Consider the following 21,568-nt stretch of genomic DNA (forward strand, 5'->3'; position numbering starts at 1 on the left):
TAGCCAAGAACAGGCCATGCTGTGCTGTTCTTGATTTTAGATATGCATATTTGATCCCTATTGTCACATGCGTATCACCAATGAGAGAACACAAAGCAAAGTTTTCTCTCTCACACTGTGCTGTTATACAAAACATTTATAAAGAAACATTTTCATTTTCCTGATTATTGTTTCGAATGAATTATTGTTTGGTTGGTAGCATTATTGCATTCATGTGTCTAAGGGCTATTGTTTTGTATTACAGTCTATGCACAGCATATGTATCTACAGCTACACATTCCATAAATGGAAAATGTAACTTACCCTGTAAGCATCTGTTTGTAGCATGTAGTTGGTTGATTCATGAATGCCCATCCTGCTCCCTGGAAGCTTTTGGTTGTTGCAGGTGCCTTCCTTTCTTCATTCTTTGCATGGTCCTCTTCTGTATTTGTAAGCTCTATTTCCATCCTCACCTGCCGTGGGGAAAAACAATTTAACAGTGGAGCCAATGCCCATGTGCATTACCAGCAATAAATTGAGTCACTATTAACTTGTAAGTCAAAGACTTATTTGAAGAAAAACAAGTTAAACACGTCCAAGCACAACACTAGATGGCAGGGGTATGCACAGCATTTGAATCAGCACCATTACATGCCACAAACGGATGCTTACAGGGTAACATTTCTCTGAGGTTGTCACAGATATCTTTTGACATGGTGTGTTTCCACAAATCTTAATGCTTCCGACCAAAAGTGACAGGGTTTCTGACTGTATACACAGGTGGCAGCACTTTCTGATGATCAAGTAATTTTTTGCACTTGTTTAACAGTGTCTCATTTTAACTCCCTTCTTAACTGTTAGGATACTTAATTCTTCACACAAGGTTTCTGAATGTTGGCTTATTTTTGGTGTTTCATAAACTAAGACCTTGTGAAATTTGTGTTTATTACATACCATGTGAGGTTAGATTTATCTACAATGATTACGTGGTTAGACGTACAGGGAGTGCAGAATTATTAGGCAAATGAGTATTTTGACCACATCATCCTCTTTATGCATGTTGTCTTACTCCAAGCTGTATAGGCTCGAAAGCCTACTACCAATTAAGCATATTAGGTGATGTGCATCTCTGTAATGAGAAGGGGTGTGGTCTAATGACATCAACACCCTATATCAGGTGTGCATAATTATTAGGCAACTTCCTTTCCTTTGGCAAAATGGGTCAAAAGAAGGACTTGACAGGCTCAGAAAAGTCAAAAATAGTGAGATATCTTGCAGAGGGATGCAGCACTCTTAAAATTGCAAAGCTTCTGAAGCGTGATCATCGAACAATCAAGCATTTCATTCAAAATAGTCAACAGGGTCGCAAGAAGCGTGTGGAAAAACCAAGGCGCAAAATAACTGCCCATGAACTGAGAAAAGTCAAGCGTGCAGCTGCCACGATGCCACTTGCCACCAGTTTGGCCATATTTCAGAGCTGCAACATCACTGGAGTGCCCAAAAGCACAAGGTGTGCAATACTCAGAGACATGGCCAAGGTAAGAAAGGCTGAAAGACGACCACCACTGAACAAGACACACAAGCTGAAACGTCAAGACTGGGCCAAGAAATATCTCAAGACTGATTTTTCTAAGGTTTTATGGACTGATGAAATGAGAGTGAGTCTTGATGGGCCAGATGGATGGGCCCGTGGCTGGATTGGTAAAGGGCAGAGAGCTCCAGTCCGACTCAGACGCCAGCAAGGTGGAGGTGGAGTACTGGTTTGGGCTGGTATCATCAAAGATGAGCTTGTGGGGCCTTTTCGGGTTGAGGATGGAGTCAAGCTCAACTCCCAGTCCTACTGCCAGTTCCTGGAAGACACCTTCTTCAAGCAGTGGTACAGGAAGAAGTCTGCATCCTTCAAGAAAAACATGATTTTCATGCAGGACAATGCTCCATCACACACGTCCAAGTACTCCACAGCGTGGCTGGCAAGAAAGGGTATAAAAGAAGGAAATCTAATGACATGGCCTCCTTGTTCACCTGATCTGAACCCCATTGAGAACCTGTGGTCCATCATCAAATGTGAGATTTACAAGGAGGGAAAACAGTACACTTCTCTGAACAGTGTCTGGGAGGCTGTGGTTGCTGCTGCACGCAATGTTGATGGTGAACAGATCAAAACACTGACAGAATCCATGGATGGCAGGCTTTTGAGTGTCCTTGCAAAGAAAGGTGGCTATATTGGTCACTGATTTGTTTTTGTTTTGTTTTTGAATGTCAGAAATGTATATTTGTGAATGTTGAGATGTTATATTGGTTTCACTGGTAATAATAAATAATTGAAATGGGTATATATTTTTTTTTGTTAAGTTGCCTAATAATTATGCACAGTAATAGTCACCTGCACACACAGATATCCCCCTAACATAGCTAAAACTAAAAACAAACTAAAAACTACTTCCAAAAATATTCAGCTTTGATATTAATGAGTTTTTTGGGTTCATTGAGAACATGGTTGTTGTTCAATAATCAAATTAATCCTCAAAAATACAACTTGCCTAATAATTCTGCACTCCCTGTAAATGAACGTGAGGTGTGTGTGTAGATATATATATATATTTGTAAAACAGTAGAATCTTAAGAGGGTATACATTGTTTTGCACATCACCATATTTAGATCTTCTTGTCAAAGTCCTTACAGAATTCACCATATGCAGGACAACACTAAAAGTGTGGGCTTGGTGTTATTTGACCTTGTTTTTAGCAGACTGAGTAATCTGCACTAAATCCCAATGGCAAAACTTACAGCATTCAAATCTGCATTCATTACTTTTATCACTTGTCACCCCTCTTTTTGGGTGAAAATATTAAAAGCCCTCAGTAACTCTTCACCCACAGCTCAAGTTCTTTTCACTGTACCTAAATTCGAATTATTCCTGATGGGACAAGAGTTGCTTTTCCTTCCCTTCAGGGGGCTTCCTTATGGAATTCCTTCTGCTTGTCCTGGGGCCCCAGTTTCCGGAGGCACATGAAAAGAGAATCTGTGTGGCCTACTCTCCTCATGTTGTCTCACTAGCACCAGGAGGTACTTTGGTAAGGTGAACATACCGCTTTACAACTGCCCAATTGGAACAAAGTAGAACTTAACACCCTTTTAAAATCCAGCATCTCAAAAAGTGCTATGTGAAGGCGCTGGGTTGGGAAAAACTGACACAGGTAGGATGGTTATCTTAACTTGGATAGAGACTGAATTTAATTTTGGAAGAAAGTCTGGATGTGTGAGTAAGACCACTTTATGTCTGGAAAAAATACTGAATGCTTGCTACCTAAAAAATGCATGGGATAAACCTGTTCACCGTTTGTACTTCATTCTTAGGTGTATGTGATCATATGTCCGCTTATAGCCTTCAGCTTCCACCCAAACAATGAGACTGTCACAGGACCTGGTTATTGTAGGAAAGCAGTTGTGGGGACTCTGCAAGTCCATTACATTTGATAAAACCTTCAAAATAAGTACAGTACTATCTAACATGCAAAACACTATCTGTGGTCCTTTGTTTCTTCTCCCACTTTCCTGAGTTTGTTTACCCTTTACCTTAATGTTTCGTTTATGTGAAAAAGTAAGCAGGTGATATTGATGTTATTTCTGATGCAGTTTGAAAGATGGTATGTATTTTCTGACCTATTATTTGATATATTTTGCTGTATTGTATGTTACCACTGAACACACTTTAATTTGGATGCTACTAAAGAGTGCCACTTCATATTGGTGATATTCTTTTTTTTAGGTACTCTGCTGTGAATGAGATCAACAAGGCTAGAGTACCAGAGACAAATGTGTTTGTGTATTTCATCACAAAGTTATCCAGAATGGAAGGGGAAGTCTCTTACGTGGGATTTCATGGAGGTAGGGAAATGTTAAGCTACGGTTTGTAGACCAAAGAGTAGTACACATATTTCTTTGTTTATTACTATAGAGTTTAAATTGTACTGTGCGGGATGCTGGGACTGAGCTTTGAAGTCTATTGCCCAGCGCTGTCAGTGTGACAAGAGAACCTTTACAGAAGAAAGGTTTTTTATGTGTTATACTGATTAATCCCTGGGCTCAGGGGGTGAAGCTGCCATAAAATAAGCAAATTGGTGTGGCGCGAACTCCTGCCTGCTGACTTCAAGACTGAGTCTCCATAACTGATTTCATGCGGGGACTGCTCTGTAATACCACAAAAATCTGTTCCGCCTTCAGATGGAACTTCCACATACTTATTTTTATTATTCATCCCCATAAGACCTGAATGAGACCTCTTTTGGTGCCGAGGAGAAAACACACTCATCAGTGTTACCCGGTGATGTGCTTTTTATATTTCTTTTTGTACAACAAGATTTAGACTATTTTACAGGGAAGGGATTTTTATTTCAGGCAAAGTATCTGTTATATACTTTACTGCAGTTGGATCAGCTTACTATGTGGGATCAGGTTGAGATAAGATTGAAGATGCCGGGATGTGATATGAGGTAGCCCTGTAGTAGATAATTTTCTGTGGCACCTATAAGAGGCCCACTCCTTTACAATGGAAGTTTGTGGTATGGCCGAAACAGGTGGTCCCTTGGCACATAACAGGTGCATCACTGATACACCCCCACTTGTGGGGGAAAGTGGCTGAAAGCTGCTACAGTGCTCTAGGGCATTGTAAACAATAACTTATTAATTAACACGAAATGCAGACTGTTTTATACTGATTACAATTCAGGCACCTTACTACACAGCAAGAAACTGCAGAGATCATCTCTTGCGTGGCACATCTGTGTATACCAGCATATCACGAGGCGGACTCAGTCTTTCTTGTTTGCAAAATCAATACAATGAATACAGCTAATCTAGATAATAAGAGCAGCACCTACTGTATTATTTTAGGGCAACGTGCAATTTAATTTCCAAAGTGAGTTATTCTCAAACAATAATTATTTAATATTTGTTTTTCTCAATTGTTTTTAATTATGCTCTATTATGGGTGGAAAAAACTTTCAAGCCCTTTCTTCACTCTAGTTAATATGCTTTTTTTTTGTTAACGAAACTCATTTTAAGAAAGACATGTTAGTGTAGCTCCTAATTATTGCCTGATATTAGTTGAAGTATTAAGAAAAAATATTTCACCGGCGAACTAATACACAATTTCTAAAGAAAGTATGCTTCAACTAATATTTTGTCCAATTTTACTTCTTTTTCTGTGTCTCGTTTAACCTCCATACTAAAGCACAATAATCTGCACTTGAATCAGTCTGTTATTATAAACAAACATAAATACAGGCTGCACCATAGAAAACCCTGTTGAACTTGGAAACACTTGAAGCTCAAGCATAGAAAGCCCCAATTGATAGCAGTTAATTGGTGAGTTATTGTAACATCTCAGTCCTGATGTTCAGTCTAGTGGTCATCATGTGCTACCAACCACGAAGATAGGGGTTGTTGAATTGCATTGGTTGAAATGAAGACGCTAAATGTACGAGGTGTTCATCAGGTAATCACTCACGTTTTAACGTTTTGTACAACTACTCCACTATAGCACAAAGAGGAGGCTACCTGTCATATCTTACAAATAAACTATAGCGGGGAAATAATGTGTTAAAGGAGAGAAACAGGAATAGACAAACGATTATGTTCTCCATCCCATGTGCATTCGTTTTCACTGCTCCAAGGTCCCATTACTCGTAAATCTTTGATGAAAGATCTGCATAGTACCCACATGTGCAAATAGGTATGTTTGTCCTAAACACTTCAATAGTCTGTCTGACTGCCTGAGTGACAGCAGAGTTTTCTTATGTTTTGATTAGTTTCGCTCTCTTACTCTGTATCAGTGAAAAGTGCCAAGAATGCATTCATTTTGCTCCTTAGAACATTGTCCTCATTTTAGCAGCTGCTCTTAGAATAAGATCCTTCTTCATAGGGCTCCTCAATGTGTATATCATTTAAGTTCTCTCATCCTGGTCAAAGTACCATTGAGTGGGACTCAACTGCTATCAGCACCGTCCTCTGTCCTCGAGGCTTGTTGCCATGCATTTACTTTTATTCCCCATATTGTTAGACACAGACAAAATGGTTATTTTTAAGAAACATTTCTCTCTGCTTGGCTTATGTTTATGCCCTTCAACAACAGGTTCATCCTGACGTTACATTAGGCTTGATAGGCTTACTATCACACAACTGTCACCACATTGCTGTTGGGTCAGAAAAGATAAACAAATCACATTTTCTTTAAACCACTGCTGAAAGACATGCCCTCATCCTCATCCTCATCCTCATCCTTGTGATCTCTGGGGAGAAGATTGAAGGTGCTTTGCCCATTTTGTTAACCTCCCTGTCCCCTCCTCGCTTATCTCTGGCTTGCACTTCTTTTCTCCGTCTCCTGGTATTGCAGCAAAAGCATGCAAAGGTATCTATGGTTCATCTGTCTCACACAGCAGGCTATGTCTTGTTGTCTTATTCTGCTCATCACCGCGAGCGTTGCAAAGCAAGGTTCACCGGAATTGTGTATAAAGGACCAAAACACAGAGCACACATTACTGCCTTCTATTATCTTTGTTTATGTCCATCACAATCGAGAGTAGGATGATGTGCATTAGACCACTAGTGAAGTCCTCCAAACCAAACTCTGCAATTTTCCACTTAAGTTGTTGTGTGTGTGTGGAACTGGAAGAGATTTACAAATATCATGTGTGTTTGGATGAAGTGTGGAGTGAAAGAGTTTACAGAGTTGCAGCCATCTTGTTTCCCTGCGGCCTAGGTCCCTCAATACTCAACTTAAGACATATAAGCATTTATTTAAAAAAAACACAACAGGAACTACCAAATATCTGTGTAGCAAAACGTGTTTTACAAAAACACCTCCTGCACATCAACCTCGATTAATGCAGAAAAACACAGAACACAGATACAGTTTCAGTGAACAGCTCCTGCCATAAATTAGGTTATCTTACAATGTCCTTAAATCAAACCACAGCTAACTACAAATCACTGGTCTGAATACATATTAACAATGTACAATATTTAACACCCTTGAAAATTAGTCTACTTTTAAAATATTATGGAATGCTCCTGACTACTAGCAAAGGACTTGAACACACAGACATCAAACCAATAGTGTATGTATGTATGTGGTACTTCTATAGCCAGAAAGCAGCAGAGAGCTGTACAAGACCGAAGACAATGTACCTGGTTTGGTTAATGCAGGTGATATAGCGTTCTTTATAGAAGTGCCTGCTGCCTCCTTTTTCTTTTGTTCGCTTCTTAGTAGGCAGCCTGATTGTGAGGACATCACTGTAGCCAGATTACTAAATACCTAGCCTCGTTACATTTTAGCAAAACCGCACGTACTTTTATCAGTTCATCTTATTTTCTTATTCATTCTGTCAAATTTGTGGTATAGCTTAGAAAGGGATTGATAGTAAACTTGGTAGTTTCTGGCGTCTCAAAAAGGATTGGAGGCCTTGGAGGCTCACAAGTAAAGTCATGGCAAGCATGAATGAGTGCTTGGACTACCAGCATTTTCGACGTAGAAGGAAGAAGAGGGAGACGTTTCTGAAGCATTTTCAGCATGTCATAGCAGGTAGCTGCAAACTTTATTGCCTGGGAGTCGAATTGGAAGGCAAATCCAAGGCTCTTTACGGATGTTTTTGGGGAAGGACAGTTCCCCAAGCAGCTTGGCCAACCCAGGTTCAAAACTGAGTAAAAGTCGTTGCCTAGGATCATAAGCTCCATCTTGTCTCCATTTAGTTTGAGACAGGAGCAATCCATCCATTTGGCCACCTTCTCTAAGCAGGGGCCCAGTGAGGGGCAGGGGGAGTCTTGATTCGAATTGAGAGAGAAGACAAGTTGCGTATTGTTGGCGTAGCAGACTAATGAGATACCATGGGAAAGGGTGATATCAACAAGTGGCCTTATGTACACATTAAAAAGCATTGGACACACCAAGGAGCCCTGTGGAACTCCACATTTTAGGGGAAGCATTTCTGAAGTACAGCCTCCATCAAAGACTTGAAAGGTCCTATTCTCAGCAAGGACTTCAGCCAGGTAAGGTCAGAACCAGAGATTTCTGCACTCTGTAATCAATCCATAAGAACGCCCTGGTTTATGGTGTCAAAAACTGAGCCTAGATCAAGAAGGATGATTGTTGCCGATCCTCCCTGATCTAATAGCCTTTTGGCTTCTTCTTCGACACCCAGAAGACCTGTCTGTGTGCAGTGATAAGGGTGAAATCCTATTTGGGTGGGGTGTGAAATATCATGATTTTCCAGAAACTCTGACAGCATAAGATTCACATGTTTTTCTAGAGTTTTACTTATCCCCAGAAGAAGGGAGATTGGATGATAATTTCCCAAGTCAAGAGGGTCCAGATTGGGCTTTTTTTAGCAGGGCTTTGACCATTGCATGTTTCCATGCCTTAGGTACACAGCCCACAGTTAGGAAGCGATTCACCATTTCTAGCGGAGTGGGGAGTATCTTAGCTGTTACTCTGGCTAGGATAGGTGGGGGAACCGGATCCTCGGGAGAGCCAGACTTTATTTTACTCTTGATATTTGTGAGACTGTCCAGTGTCATGGACGGAATCACATTCAACAAGCATGGATTTGTGCCTGGCAGGGCATCCTTGGATCTATTATTGGCAGTTTCAAAGGAATGATAGAACGTATTATAGATGTTCTGAATTTTTTCAAGAAAGAATCTGCCAGTTAGTTACACTGTGAGGATGAGGGTTTCAAAGTGGCGTCCATTGAAGAAGGTTCATGAAGGTTTTTTTTTACTGTTCGGAACATCTTGCATGAAGAATTGGCAATACAGTTGATTTTTCCCTCAAAGGATACAGCTTGTACTTTTTTTTAATCTTCATGTGGTAGACTCTGAAAGTATCCCGGTATTTCTGCTTGGTTATCTCTCTATAATCTCTTCTCCAGATTCTTTCTGTTCTTTTACATGCTTGTTTAAGCTTTCCGCGATTGGAAGTTTATCATGGCGCGGATTTGTCTTTCGCTTGACTAGTATAAGTTTCAAGGGAAATAACTTAATCACACCAAGTGACCGGGAGAGGTTTTATATCTTTTAGCATATTGTCATCTAAAAAGATGGGACCTAAAAGATGGCCTTTGTCGTGAGCAGGTCCTGTCACCCTTTGTGATAATTATATGGCAAGTAAATTCTGTAGAAGGCCTGTGACTGGAGTGTTTGCTGGCTGTTCCAGGTGAAGGTTAAAATCACCTAGAATGGAGAAATTCGCTCTGGTGCTAGCTAGGTTTGCAGTTATTTCAGGTAGTGAGTGGATAAAATTAACACTAGAGACAGGTGGTCTATCTAACAACATCCCGGAGAAGGTAGAGGTGTAGGTGAAAAAGTGATTGCAAAGGTCAAACTTTCACAGTCAGGGATGATTGTGGGTTCGATACATCTGTATTCTTCCTTGAATATAATCGCTGTCCCTCCACCCTTATTATTCTTGCAATCTTTCCGCAGGATATAGCATCCTGGAGGCAGGGCTTTCACAAGGTCTGGCCCTGAATCAGCATGGAGCCAGGTCTCTGTTAGGAACATCGCATCTGGTATTTTCTCCTCAATAAGGGTGAAGAGCTCTAACTTGTGGCGTGGCAGTGATCTGGAATTAATTAGGAACATATGCAGTTTACCTTTCTCATTGGTGTATTTCTTGGGGTAAATCATTGAGGAAAGGGACACTGTTCGCATGAGGTGTCACCATTACTTAGGTGAATGGAATGGCCACAGCCATCATTGGTATTACCTCGTAGCGCCAGCAATTGGAGAGGAGAATAGATTTGATTGCTTACCTGTGGGGGAACAGGGATCTTGGCCCCTGGACCTGTTCAGACATGGACGGGTGCAGATGGGCTTACCTTTGGTGCGCCTGCTGTGCACCTCGACTGCGTGTCTGCACATCTGTCCACATTTTATGGTGTCAGCCCAAAAAAATGCTGGAGCGCAAACAAAAATGTCAACTCCACGCCTCCAACAATGTGCAACAGTGCGATCATAAGTATTCAAATGTTCACCTTAAAAACACTTTTTAAAATTCCCCACCAGTTGTAGCAGTTCCCTCAGTTAGCAGCAACAACAGGATAAGATCCCCTTTGGTGGCTTTCTTGATAGTAATTTCTGACCCTTGGTTATTTCACGAGAGAACTGAGGTGTGAGGCGCTCTGCTACTGAGCCGCCCAACACCATGATGTGTGAAGCTGAGTTGACTGGATTGTTGGTCACAGTGTGAGAAGAGTTTTAGTTGTACTTACTGATTGGTATGTATGAGATTTTGGTGAAGGCATTGTTGGCTATATTCACTAATCCTACAGATGTTGTCCTATATTGTTAGTTGTGTAATCAGAACCCTGGCTGTCTGCAAAATATTACATTTTGTCCCAAGTGGGAAAAAGGTGTTGTGTTTTATTATGGTGGATTCTGACCAAAATAGAGATTGGTGATCTAATTGTGGATGTCAGGGTAGTTCTAATGTGCAGGTAGAACGCCCTCCCTGCACTGGATGTGCATTACTGTTTGATTGTCTCATTGGTTCCACATTAATAAGCACAGTGGTCGATCTTGTTTGGGGTTGGACTTTATGTGTAAAGGTGCAATTTAATAGTATAGATGGGATGATGGGCGTAAAGAGAATATGGTTGGAAGCAGGGTATCCGTTGTGTAGGTTTTGTTTGTGATATCTTACAGACAGGTGTGTGTTCAGTGATTCAGTGATTATGTGTTTGCAGAATTGAATATCTGTGGTACATCAAATTGTCAGAATTCAGGTATGTGTTAGCTGGCAGTTATCTAGGGTGTGGCGGAGCACCTTTGTAGGGCTTTCCATGACTGATGGTCTTTCTTCTGTTGAATGCACACAGGAAGTTAAATTACTTATTTTGCTAGTACTTGTTCTTCATTAAGGAATAGTGTCATAGGTAGGCAAAGTGAATACTAATCCCAGAAGCCACTTGAGGAAGTATTTCAAGGAATTCTCGTCTGTTGCCCTTGTGTGCTGTTCAGGTAATGCGGACGACCCTGAACTTGACTCAACATTGGCTCAATATGAGCTAACGTGGCAGAGCTCAATCTTCAGTGCTCAGTTGTGTGGGAAGATTTAGCAGCCATTAATAGGAATTTTGAATTCTGTTGGTGAGTTAGACCATGACGTCTATGTATATGGTGGTAGGGTAACCAGGTGTGAAGGCACTAGGTCATTTTTCTGGTCATGATTGTGTTGTTAATATGTAGGTCTAGAGTGCCATTGCTGTTCATGAGTCTGCTTAATTTTTAGCATGGAGGATACAACAAGTAGGGGCCACTCCAGGAGATAAAGTGGGGTCCACAGTGGCCCTATTAAGAGGCCATGGATTTGACTGACTTGTGGCATACCCATAACCCACAGCAACAACAATACACATTTTTCGGCAGCACACAATAGTTTCCCCCGTATAGACTGTGTGTTCTCCCAATATATCCGTGCAGACAGATTCCAAGCAGCAACACAACAACTGCAGTAAATCTCTTATTACTCCCCAGTGGAGATTCATCTGTGAGACCTGACCTGGAACCATGTCCTAACCCCTAAACTAAACCAGTGGGACCTAAGGGATAAACAGATTAGAGAAAAGCTAAGAGATGGGTCAGACCAGTGTTTTAAAGAGAACAAAAGAACTGTCGCCTCTGCCAGTGTCCTATGGGAGGTGTTCAAAATAGTCATATGGGGACAAGTGCAAGCCCTAATTGGGGGTAAAAAGAAGGAAAAAATGCTTTTTTGCACAGACATCGAAAATTATATTAAGGCAAAAGAGGCCACAATGTTGACGGAAGGCACAGAGGCACTCGGTCACCTACTCCGTCTCCAGAAATATGATTTGCATGCCTTGGCAGAGGAGAATGCACTTGTGCTATGCCCTAGCGACACAACATCGGTTATACGACGTAGGAATTAAGGCTAATCAACTACTGGCCTGGCTCGAGAAGAGGGATAGAGAACGTTCCTGGGTACCTGGAGTTACTGATGATAATGGCATACTCCAAACTACTGGTAATGACTTTGCTAATGCTTTTGCATCTATTATGAGGTCCTTTATGAGTCTACAAAGACTATGACAGATGATGACTGTGCTGAGTTTTTGAAAGATATCATCCTTCAAAAGTTGACTGGGGAGGAGAGGAAGGATTTGGTGGCCGATGTTGTGGCAGCCGAGATTGCACTGGCTATCCGAGACCTCCAATCCGAAAGGCCTAACAGTCTACCAACAGAATTATAGAGAGGCGCGGCAGACAGGGTCACCGAACATATGTTGGCCATGTTCCAGGTAGCACGCGAGTAGAGCTGTCTTGCAGAGGATCAGCAAACCACCATTATAGTCATTATACATAAGAAAGGTAAACCACCAACAGACTGTAGCTCCTATAGGCCGATATCCTTGTTAAATGTAGAAGCCAAAGTCCTGCCAAAGGCCATAGCACTCAGGCAGCGTAAAGTCATTACCTCAGTGATCCCTCCTGATCAGTCTGGCGTTATCCCACTCAGAAGCATCTGACTCAACCTGTGCCGATTGGATTGTTACATATGACAAGATCTTCCCGTTCAGGTGAGGTGGTACTGATGGCCTTGGACGCCAAAGTGGCATTCAATAGCATCAAATTCAATTATGTCTTTGCCACCCTGAGCCGATTGGGCTTTGGGTCGAAATTCTGTAGCTGGGTCAGACTTCTATACCACAGCCCTTTGACAAGGGTAAAGGTGAATGGTGCAATATCTTGTGCATTTGCCCTGCAGAGGAGAATGAGACAAGGGTGCCTTCTGTCCCCTATGATCTTCACACTAGCACTGCAGCCACTTGCTTCCTGAGTTGTCAGGATCCCCTGATCCAGGGAGTGAGTGCTGGCGGAGAATGGAAAGAGCGTATCTCATTGTACGCTGATGGCATGAGGCTCTATCTTACACAGCCTACCCTCTCCATCGACAGGGTCCTACAAATATTCAACATTTTTGGGGACCACTCGGACTACAGTATTAATTTGTATAAATTCCTTATCTTTCCAGTATTGGGAGGCCCCACAATGCACCACGTCACTGGTATCTGAGGGCTTTCTGTATCTTGGGGTGTATATCACCCGAGACTCACAAGAATTTGTGAGTAAGAACCTACTTCCACAGATTGAGAGACTCCATGACAATGTAGCACACTGGAGAACTTTGCCACTATCTTTGATGGGCAGAGCAGCACTCTACAAGATGATGTCCCTCTCTCATCATCTTTATGTGCTTCAATATATTCCCTTCAGAGTACCACCAGAGTTATTCCAGAACATTGTTGTATTGTTTAGGTATATATTATCACTATGTGATCACTATGGGCATTGACCACAACTACCATTTATTTTTTTGAAATATTGAACTTCCTGCCTGTATGTTAATATGTTTTGTATTAGCTACCCATGGCTTCTGAGAGTATTCATGCACTGGTGATTTGGTTACCAGCAGATCTAAATGCATAGGTCAGATGAGTTTTACATGCATGCCTCTTTCTATATTTCACAAAATCAACGAAACTAGAGCTTCAGCTATGGCCTGTCCTTTTACAAACGCATGATAATATCCTTTTATCTGGAGGGGGATATTTCCATTACAAGTTCAAGGTTACCCTTTTTAGAGCTTTATTAAGCTCCCAGTCCAATGCTTTCTTTGGCCATACAGAGGCCTCAGTAAACACAGACCCTTTCTTGGGAACAAGTTCCAACACCCTCTAGTATTTGTGTGGGCCCAGTGCACCCAAACGTTTAAACACCCCCAAATTCACGTCAGTCAGTTTGCCCACTTTTACTGGATCAGAGAAAGTGTTAAACCTCAATTCCTCAAGGCAGTGTGTCCCACAGTAAAGCCCCTTCCAATGCATCAACTATCAGGGAAAACAATTGATTACATATTGGAGGACCCACTCAACTGTGTTCTCGATCAGTGAAATAGTTAAAGGTTTTTATTACAAAATTCAAAGGTAAAGGGATACAGAATCAATACCATGAAGGCTTTCAATGAAAAGGGTAATACAGAGGTATGCAAAATCCGAAATTATTTTAAGGCCCAAGTGGTCAGCATAATCAGAAACTTAAAGGACAGCATTTCTAGTGGAACATGAAAGTCTGCTGGCATCCCACAAAATCAAGGGTTATTATACAATATTTTCACATATGAAATTCGCAAACCGCATAATCACTATTGTGTGAGCAAATGTATCCTTCCATCAACAAATCAGAGCACAGTAAAATTAAAAATCATAGTGCCTTAACACCGGAACACTATTATAGTGCATAAATAATTATTCTGCCCCATCTATGTTAATGATGTCTAGAGATGCTAGAAGAAACTCAAACTAGACATAGTAACAACAGGGTGTTACATAAATTAATAGAGCACAGAGATCTAGTGGAATACCTTGAAATAACTGCACTTTAATAACTGAGCTGCGGAAGTTCGTTGGAGTTAACAGGATTGACAGTGGAAATAAATAATCTCCTTGACTGCATGCTGCTGAAATGACAGCAGTGAGATGTGTGGGGGAAAGACATGAATGGCAAGGCTGGCCTCCATTTTGGGCAAGGTGTTGTTTATAAACTTAAATGGAGGCCTAGTTAACAAAGATAAAAAAAGGCACTTCTATACATCATTGAGAATTTGTTTCAAAAGCAACAGTACTATGTCACTGCATGCATATGTATTCAACTGTGAAAAGACATTCTGCCATTATCAATAATACACAAAATTATAAACATGTACAAATCTCTAACATATGCTTCTGGGCTGAGAGCCTAGTACTGCAGGCATGCATTACTCCCAGCCTTGTGACACAATGCTGTTAATAAGAAATGTTACCTTCTACAAATGTGCATAATTCTTATGTAAAATAAACATCTCCTATAATCTATTAATTGAATTTTGTTTCAATGTTTGTGATTTGCAGGCTTGTGGCAGTCTGTGCACATTGATGACCTGAGAAAATCAAAGGACATGGTTGCTGATGTGACTGAGCTACAGCATCTTAAAATCAGCCAGTTGTTCCGCACATACAAGAAGACTGATATATCTGAAAGTAAGTATTTACCAGCTTTGGGAACGCATAAAACATATTCGGTTAACGCTATCCCGCCAAGGTGCAGAGCCTTGCTCCTTCCTTAGTTGATGTTTCCTCCACACTCTGCAAGGGACTAATTATGCAATTCATTTGTTTCTGCACTCATTAGGTAGTCATCTTCGATATCCAGGCTTCAAGCTATCAAAGCTTTCATCTGCTAGAGACTTCTAGTTGCAGTTTCCTTACCTTTGATCTCGGTCACATGGAAGGTCTGGAGATTAGTTGCTGAGTCCCCCTTCATCGTCCCACTCCAAGTCCTCATGGCAATTAGGTAAGTCAAGGCACAAGAAGAAGTTGAAGGACTCCTCGACTTCTCCTTGTCCCTCGGCTAATGACACAAGAGAGTGTTGGCGTCTAGGCCTCGTTCCGAGGAGCCTGGGCCGACTCTGCACCTCCCCAAATTTCTGGAAGGCTGGAGCGACCCTTGCTCAACTCAGAGTTTTACGAGGCCATAGGCCCCATTCTTGGGCAGCCTGACCCCACTCTTGGGCAGCCTGACCCCACTGGAGCGCCTTCATGCCCCGTGGAGCCTTCAGGTACTGTGCTAGCAACTGCGGCTCAAAGCAGAGGGGCACCCATGGATCAATTCCTGGATCCGGACGGACGCCGGTCAGACCACCTCGACCTTCCCCGGGCTGCTAGCGGCACTGACGTTCCCGGCACCATCGCACCTATGAGTAGCGCGGTCCCAGTTGTAATTGCCGACTCTGACACAGAGCCAGGTGGGTGTCGTCCAACACCAATGCCGACAGGAGCCTTGCCTCCTAAGTTGGATCCTGAGACTTTTTCTTATGGCCTAGGTTACGGGGATGAATGGGAGGGTTTGCTGGACCCTTTAGAATTCCAGCGCCCCCTGAAGAACTTCTGGACTGGTGTTCAGACTTGAGTGAAGCCAGCAGACTGGCTACTTCACCATATACTTGCATGTTTTCTCCCTTACCATGGCTACGGAGGAGGGTGTTTCCTACTCTGTGGTCGTGAGGAGAGCAGCTAAGGTCCTGGACCTTAAGCTGGCTTCAGTGACAATCAGGAATAACCTCCTAACTGAGATGCTTCAGCCTGGAGCTTCCACATCTGAACCCATGCTCCCTTTTTAATGTTAATGAAGCCCTTACAGATGTCCTACTGGTTTCATGGTCCAAACCCAGCACAGAAACTCCTGGGAACAGGACAATTACCCGCTGCCATCGCCCTGCCCCAGTGTACCCAAGTTTTCTGACGCAATACCACACCCCTGAGAATTTGGTCATCCAAGCCTCTACTTTGCATGGCGCAATCCCTTCTGCATCCCCAGATAGGGTATCCAAAAGGTTTTTGGGAAGATTTGTTCTTCCTCCAGCCTAGCGTTACAGGCCGTGAACACTGCATGCTGTTGAGCTGTCACTCACATACTCCATGGGGTACGGTTGGGCAAGTGCTGCCACAGGTCCCAAAGGAGGCCTACGCTGTGCTCTCTCAGGTGGTTGCAGATTGGAGAGCTGAAGCAAAGTTCACTATTTGTTGTGTACTGTGCAACGACAGACTCACTAGGCAGAGAGGTTTCATTGACTTTGGCCCTGAGGTGCCACACCTGGGTGAGGATGTCTGGCTTTTCAGGGGTTGTCCAGGCTTTTTTGATGGACATGGCCTTTGTTGGCACACGTCCCTTCGGATACAAGGCAGACTCGGTGCTCGAGCACTTCAAGAATTCTCGTGCTACGGCCAGGTACTTGGGCCTCAGGGTGGCCCCTCATCCCCCTCAGTCTAGCTTTCATGGGAACGGAAGGGGTCGCCACCTGCGGACATTCCCGGCCGACCACTGTGCTGCACATGCTTCCCAGCCTCTGTATGACCAAGGGTGTGGGATCTACTGATTTCCACCCACCGCCCTCCGAGCTGGCCACCCCTTTCCTGCTCACCGAGCAGATGCCTCTAAACCTTCCTTGTCTCTCTCCCCATCAAGGGCCAGTTGGAGGCAGGATTCGCTATCACCTCCCTGCTTGCAATCCATCACTTCTGACCGTTGGGTTATGCAGATAGTCTGAAGGGGCTACTTCCTCACCATTGAGACTATCCCTCCATCCCTGCCACCATCCTACAATCGGATGACAGAGGATCACTTATCCTTTCTCTGCAAGTAAGTTACAGCTCTCTTGGCCAAGGGAGTCATCAAGAGGGTTCCTGTGCCAGAAGTTGGTCGTGGTTGTTATTCCTGCTACTTTCTGGTGCCCAAAAAGGACAAGAGCCTCCGCCCTATCCCAGACCTTTGGTCCTTCAATCACTTCCTCAAAAAGGAGGAGTTCAAAATGCTCACTCTGGCTCCTGTTATATCTGCCCTGTACTCAGGAGACTGGATGGTAACGTTGGACTTGTAGGTTGCTTATTTCCATATTCCCATCCTGCCTGCCCACAGACATTACCTGCAGTTTATGGTAGGCCACGAACAATTCATTTCACTGTGCTCCACTTTGGCCATACCAGCCCCCCTCGGCAGTTCACAAGGGTGATGGCAGTGGTCACAGCTCATCTGAGTTCAGAGGTTTCAGTCTTCCCCTGTCTCGAGGACTGGCTGCTTTCTCCCACCTACAGACTACTGGGGACCTCCAGCATTCGCTGGGATTCTCTATAAACATGCCAAAGTCACACCTGACTCCCTCTCAGACGCTCCCTTTCATCTGAGCTCTACTGGACACAGAGCAGTTTAAAGCGTATCCTTCCGAGCCGAGAGTCCAAGATATTCAGACTGTGATACAGATGTTTCAGCCTCTAAACTGGATTTTGGTGAGAATGACTCTGAGGCTGCTGAGTCTCATGGCCTCCTGCGTCCTGCTAGTGACTCATGCCTGGTGGCATATGCAGGCTCTGAGTTGGGACCTGAAGTTCCAGTGGACGTAGCATCAGGGTAATCTCTCTGACAAGGTCCAGATCTCAGGGGGAACTGTACACCATCTGCAATGGTGGGTCACGAACTGTAGTTGGGTCAGGAGAAGCTCCCTCGCCCCTCTCCGGTCCCCAACCAGATCTGAGAGTAGTGACAGATATGTCACTCCTGGGATAGAGCAGCTGTCTGAGAGAGTTAGCGACTCCACATCAGTCTGCTGGAACATTGCTTGCTCCTGTTAGCATTGAAGGCATTTCTTACCCTCTGTCAAGGGGAAGATGGTGGAGGTGTTCATGGGCAACACCACCCCCATGAGGTATTACAACAAGCAGGGTGGGGTGGGGCCGTGGACCTTTTGTCAAGAGGCTCTGCATCTCTGGACGTGGCTGGAACAACAAGGCATATCCCTGGTGGTTCAACATCTGGCAGGCTCTCTGAACGCTAGAGTTGACAAACTCAGATGAAAATGTCCACCGGATCACAAATGGTGTCTCCATCCAGAGGTGGTGCAAATTCTCTTTAAGCAGTGGGGAGAGCCTTGGTTAGATCTGTTAGCCTCCGCAGAGAACAGGCAATGTCAGCAGTTTTGCTCATTGGAGTTCCCAAAGCAGAGCAATCACTCTGAGACGCTTTTTGTCTTGAGTGGAATTCAGACCTCCTTTATGCCTTTATGCCCATATGACCTCTGCCCATAGTTCTCAAGAAGATCAAGAATGACTGGGCCCAAGTAATCCATGTGGTTCCGGACTTGGCATGGAGAGTTTGGTATCCGGAGCTGTTGAGCATGTCCATTGATCCTCCGATCAGACTGCCCCTTTGGAAGGATCTTCTGTTGCAGCAAGAGGGGAGGGTTCCTCATTAGGTCGCCTGATCAACCTTGTTGTTCAAATCTCTTATTGTACATAGGTTCCTTAAAGGCCTTACTCATATGTTTACTCCATCCCTATTCATTATGCCCCAGTAGGATATGAATCTCGTTTTGACATTTCTGATGTGCACTCCTTTTTAGCCACTCCACAATTGTCCTTTCATGTTCCTCACTTTAAAAATAGCTTGTTTGTGACCAATTACAGTGAGCTGCATGCATTGTCATCTAAGCTACCCTACCTTTCCATCTACCCTGACAAAGCACTAGGGCTTCATTTCTACCAAAAGTGGTTACACCCTTTCATGCAGACCAGTCTGTCATCTTACCTACTTTTTGCACACCCCCACATCCTTCCAAGGAAGAGGAAAGACTCCACCGCTTGGACCCAAAAAGAGAATTAATGTTCTACCCTGATAGTACTAAAGAGTTCCGGGTGGATGATCAACTCTTTATCGGTTACAGGAGTGCGAAGAAAGGTCGGGCAGTGCAGAAGCAGACCAGCTTCTGTTGGATTGTACTCTGCATTACGGTTTTCTATGCTCTGGACAAAAAGCAGCCTCCTGAAGGATTACATGCTCATTCTACCCAAGCTACAGCTGTGACCACTGTTGTAGCACATGGAGTTCCTGCCCTTGACATCTGTCATGCGGCAACATGGGCGTCCTTGCACACGTTTACTAAAAACTCTTGCCTGGAAAGTCAGGTCCGAAGAGACGGGTACTTAGCCCATTCGGTCCTGCAAAACTTCCTAGTATGATCTTGGTTTGCAGACCCACCTCTAGGGATGGTATTGCTTGGGTATCTATTCTAAGGTAGGGAATCTGCAACTAGAAGTCTCTATCAGATGAACAAGCTACTTACATTCGGTAATGCCTTATCTAGTAAAGACAGTATCTAGTTGCAGATTCCTTAGCAACCCAGCCATCCTCCCTGCTCTGCGAACTGATTTCTAGGGGCAGGAACCCCCCTTCCATAGCCTTAGTTTTGATGCACCAGCATTTAGTGTTCTACATCGCTCTGCACTTCTGGCGCTGAAAGTCGTGACAAGAAACTGATGTCAGCGCGCTTGGGAGGCACCTATATAGGACATGCGACGACATGTCTGGTACGGATAACGACTGACACATAGCTGATCGACGCCACCTAACAGAGCACAGGGGATCTAGTCTGATGCCTGGGGGAAATTCAAAGGTAAGGAATCTGCAACTTTTTGATATTGTCTCTACCAGATAAGGCATTACCGAAGGTAGTAACTTGTTCATCAGAATAATTGTCATGCCCATTTATCACCTTAAGTTTGAAAGTGACATAGATCAGATAGCTTTAGACTTTGCTGGCCCATTTTAGAAATCAAAGGGTTTTAATACTGTGTTGGTAACCAAAGGGTGATTTGTGATATCCTGGTCGTCTTTGTATCTCTTGATCAGAGGTAATTTCTCTTATCTTTTTCTTAGGAAGGCTGCATTGAAGGTGGTTTTTCAAAGCCATATATGCAACAACTCTGGGTCTTCTATTTAACAAGCTACAGAGTAGTGTACATTGTCTTACTGGAGCTTGCAAAACAAGGTGTGGTGTCCTCATGAAACAGAGCATAATATTAGGGCAACTGAATCAAAGCAAATTGGTTCTTGATCTACAAAATTGCTTTAATTTGTCACAGTGCATTTTGGCAACAATAACTCTTCGCTGTATTCCAATTTGAAGGGTTTGCACATTGTTTCCTCGTGTAGGATGATGAAAATGCCCACTCGGGTATTGCATCCCCTCACAGAAGGAATGCTAGCTTTCTGTTTGGATGAGTTTACTTTCCGACCCTAGTTCATAATTTGGAATTTTCTATCCGGTAAGGTGCAGCAGGTGCCGATATCTAGTTTTCCTTAATTGCGGTGGAATAACCAAGAAGCTCAAATGAGGGAGTAATCTGACAACTTTTTTCTGAGAACTTTCTAGCCCTCCAATGTGTATGTATATGATCTCAGAAGTTAAAATACTACAATTACTCACATTCTCTCTTGATTTCTTGTTCTTTTTGTTTCCCTTGAGCTTCCATTGTTTATTTTTCTGAATTTACTCATTCTGCCTCTATGCTTAATGTTTTTTTGTTCCGTGCTTTTCTTCCACGTTTATTTTGGTTATGTTCTCTGACCTTATTCACACAAAGACCAAGAGACCTGGTTCATTAAACAGAAGGAATGCCATTTTTTTAGTGATCACTCTTGCTACCCTTCACCGCTGATGATTTCTAGTGCATGATTAAGACATCAGTTGAATTTGTTTTGTTTCAGCCATTAGTGCAGATTCAAAGATAGAGACCAGCGAAGGGGTCGAGGAAGATATACTGATGGAATGTGAGGACGATGCTGAAATTGAAATGGAAAGTGAGAATGAGGAAGAGGCTAAGGCAGAAAGGAGCACAAAGAGAACTGGGATGGAAGACCCGGCTAGAATGGAGATCGTGTTTTCGAGTGAAATAGGGGAAGGAGCAGAAATGAAAGAGAATGCAGACGAAGAGGCAGCTGCAGACATGGAGGCTAGTGAAGGGCCTCAGCAGGAGATGCAAGCATCTGACCCTGCAGGACCTGAAACTCCAAAAGATGTAAGTCCCAACCACATTAAATATTTGTGGAATGTATAAGTTTCATTTCTCTCAGTGAAGACTTTGGGCTTGTCTAAAGGTTTTGGTTTTGAGCCCTTTTTTCTGAGAATTGCAATACGTGCTAGACATA

At 43.2% G+C, this 21,568-nt stretch overlaps 1 protein-coding gene across 2 annotated transcripts in view; it reads left to right on the top strand.

Moving 5' to 3' along the window:
• RNF213 (ring finger protein 213) overlaps nt 1-21,568 on the top strand; it is a 1,978,231-nt gene that overhangs the window by 1,401,433 nt on the left and 555,230 nt on the right. For both annotated transcript variants that reach the window (XM_069199724.1, XM_069199725.1), the window contains 3 exons: nt 3,750-3,868; nt 14,944-15,072; nt 21,128-21,438. In XM_069199724.1, coding sequence (XP_069055825.1) covers nt 3,750-3,868; nt 14,944-15,072; nt 21,128-21,438 — 559 coding nt within the window. The remainder of the gene's footprint in view (nt 1-3,749; nt 3,869-14,943; nt 15,073-21,127; nt 21,439-21,568) is intronic.

The sequence above is a fragment of the Pleurodeles waltl genome, chromosome 7, assembly GCF_031143425.1.
Source record: "Pleurodeles waltl isolate 20211129_DDA chromosome 7, aPleWal1.hap1.20221129, whole genome shotgun sequence".
NCBI lineage: Eukaryota > Metazoa > Chordata > Amphibia > Caudata > Salamandridae > Pleurodeles > Pleurodeles waltl.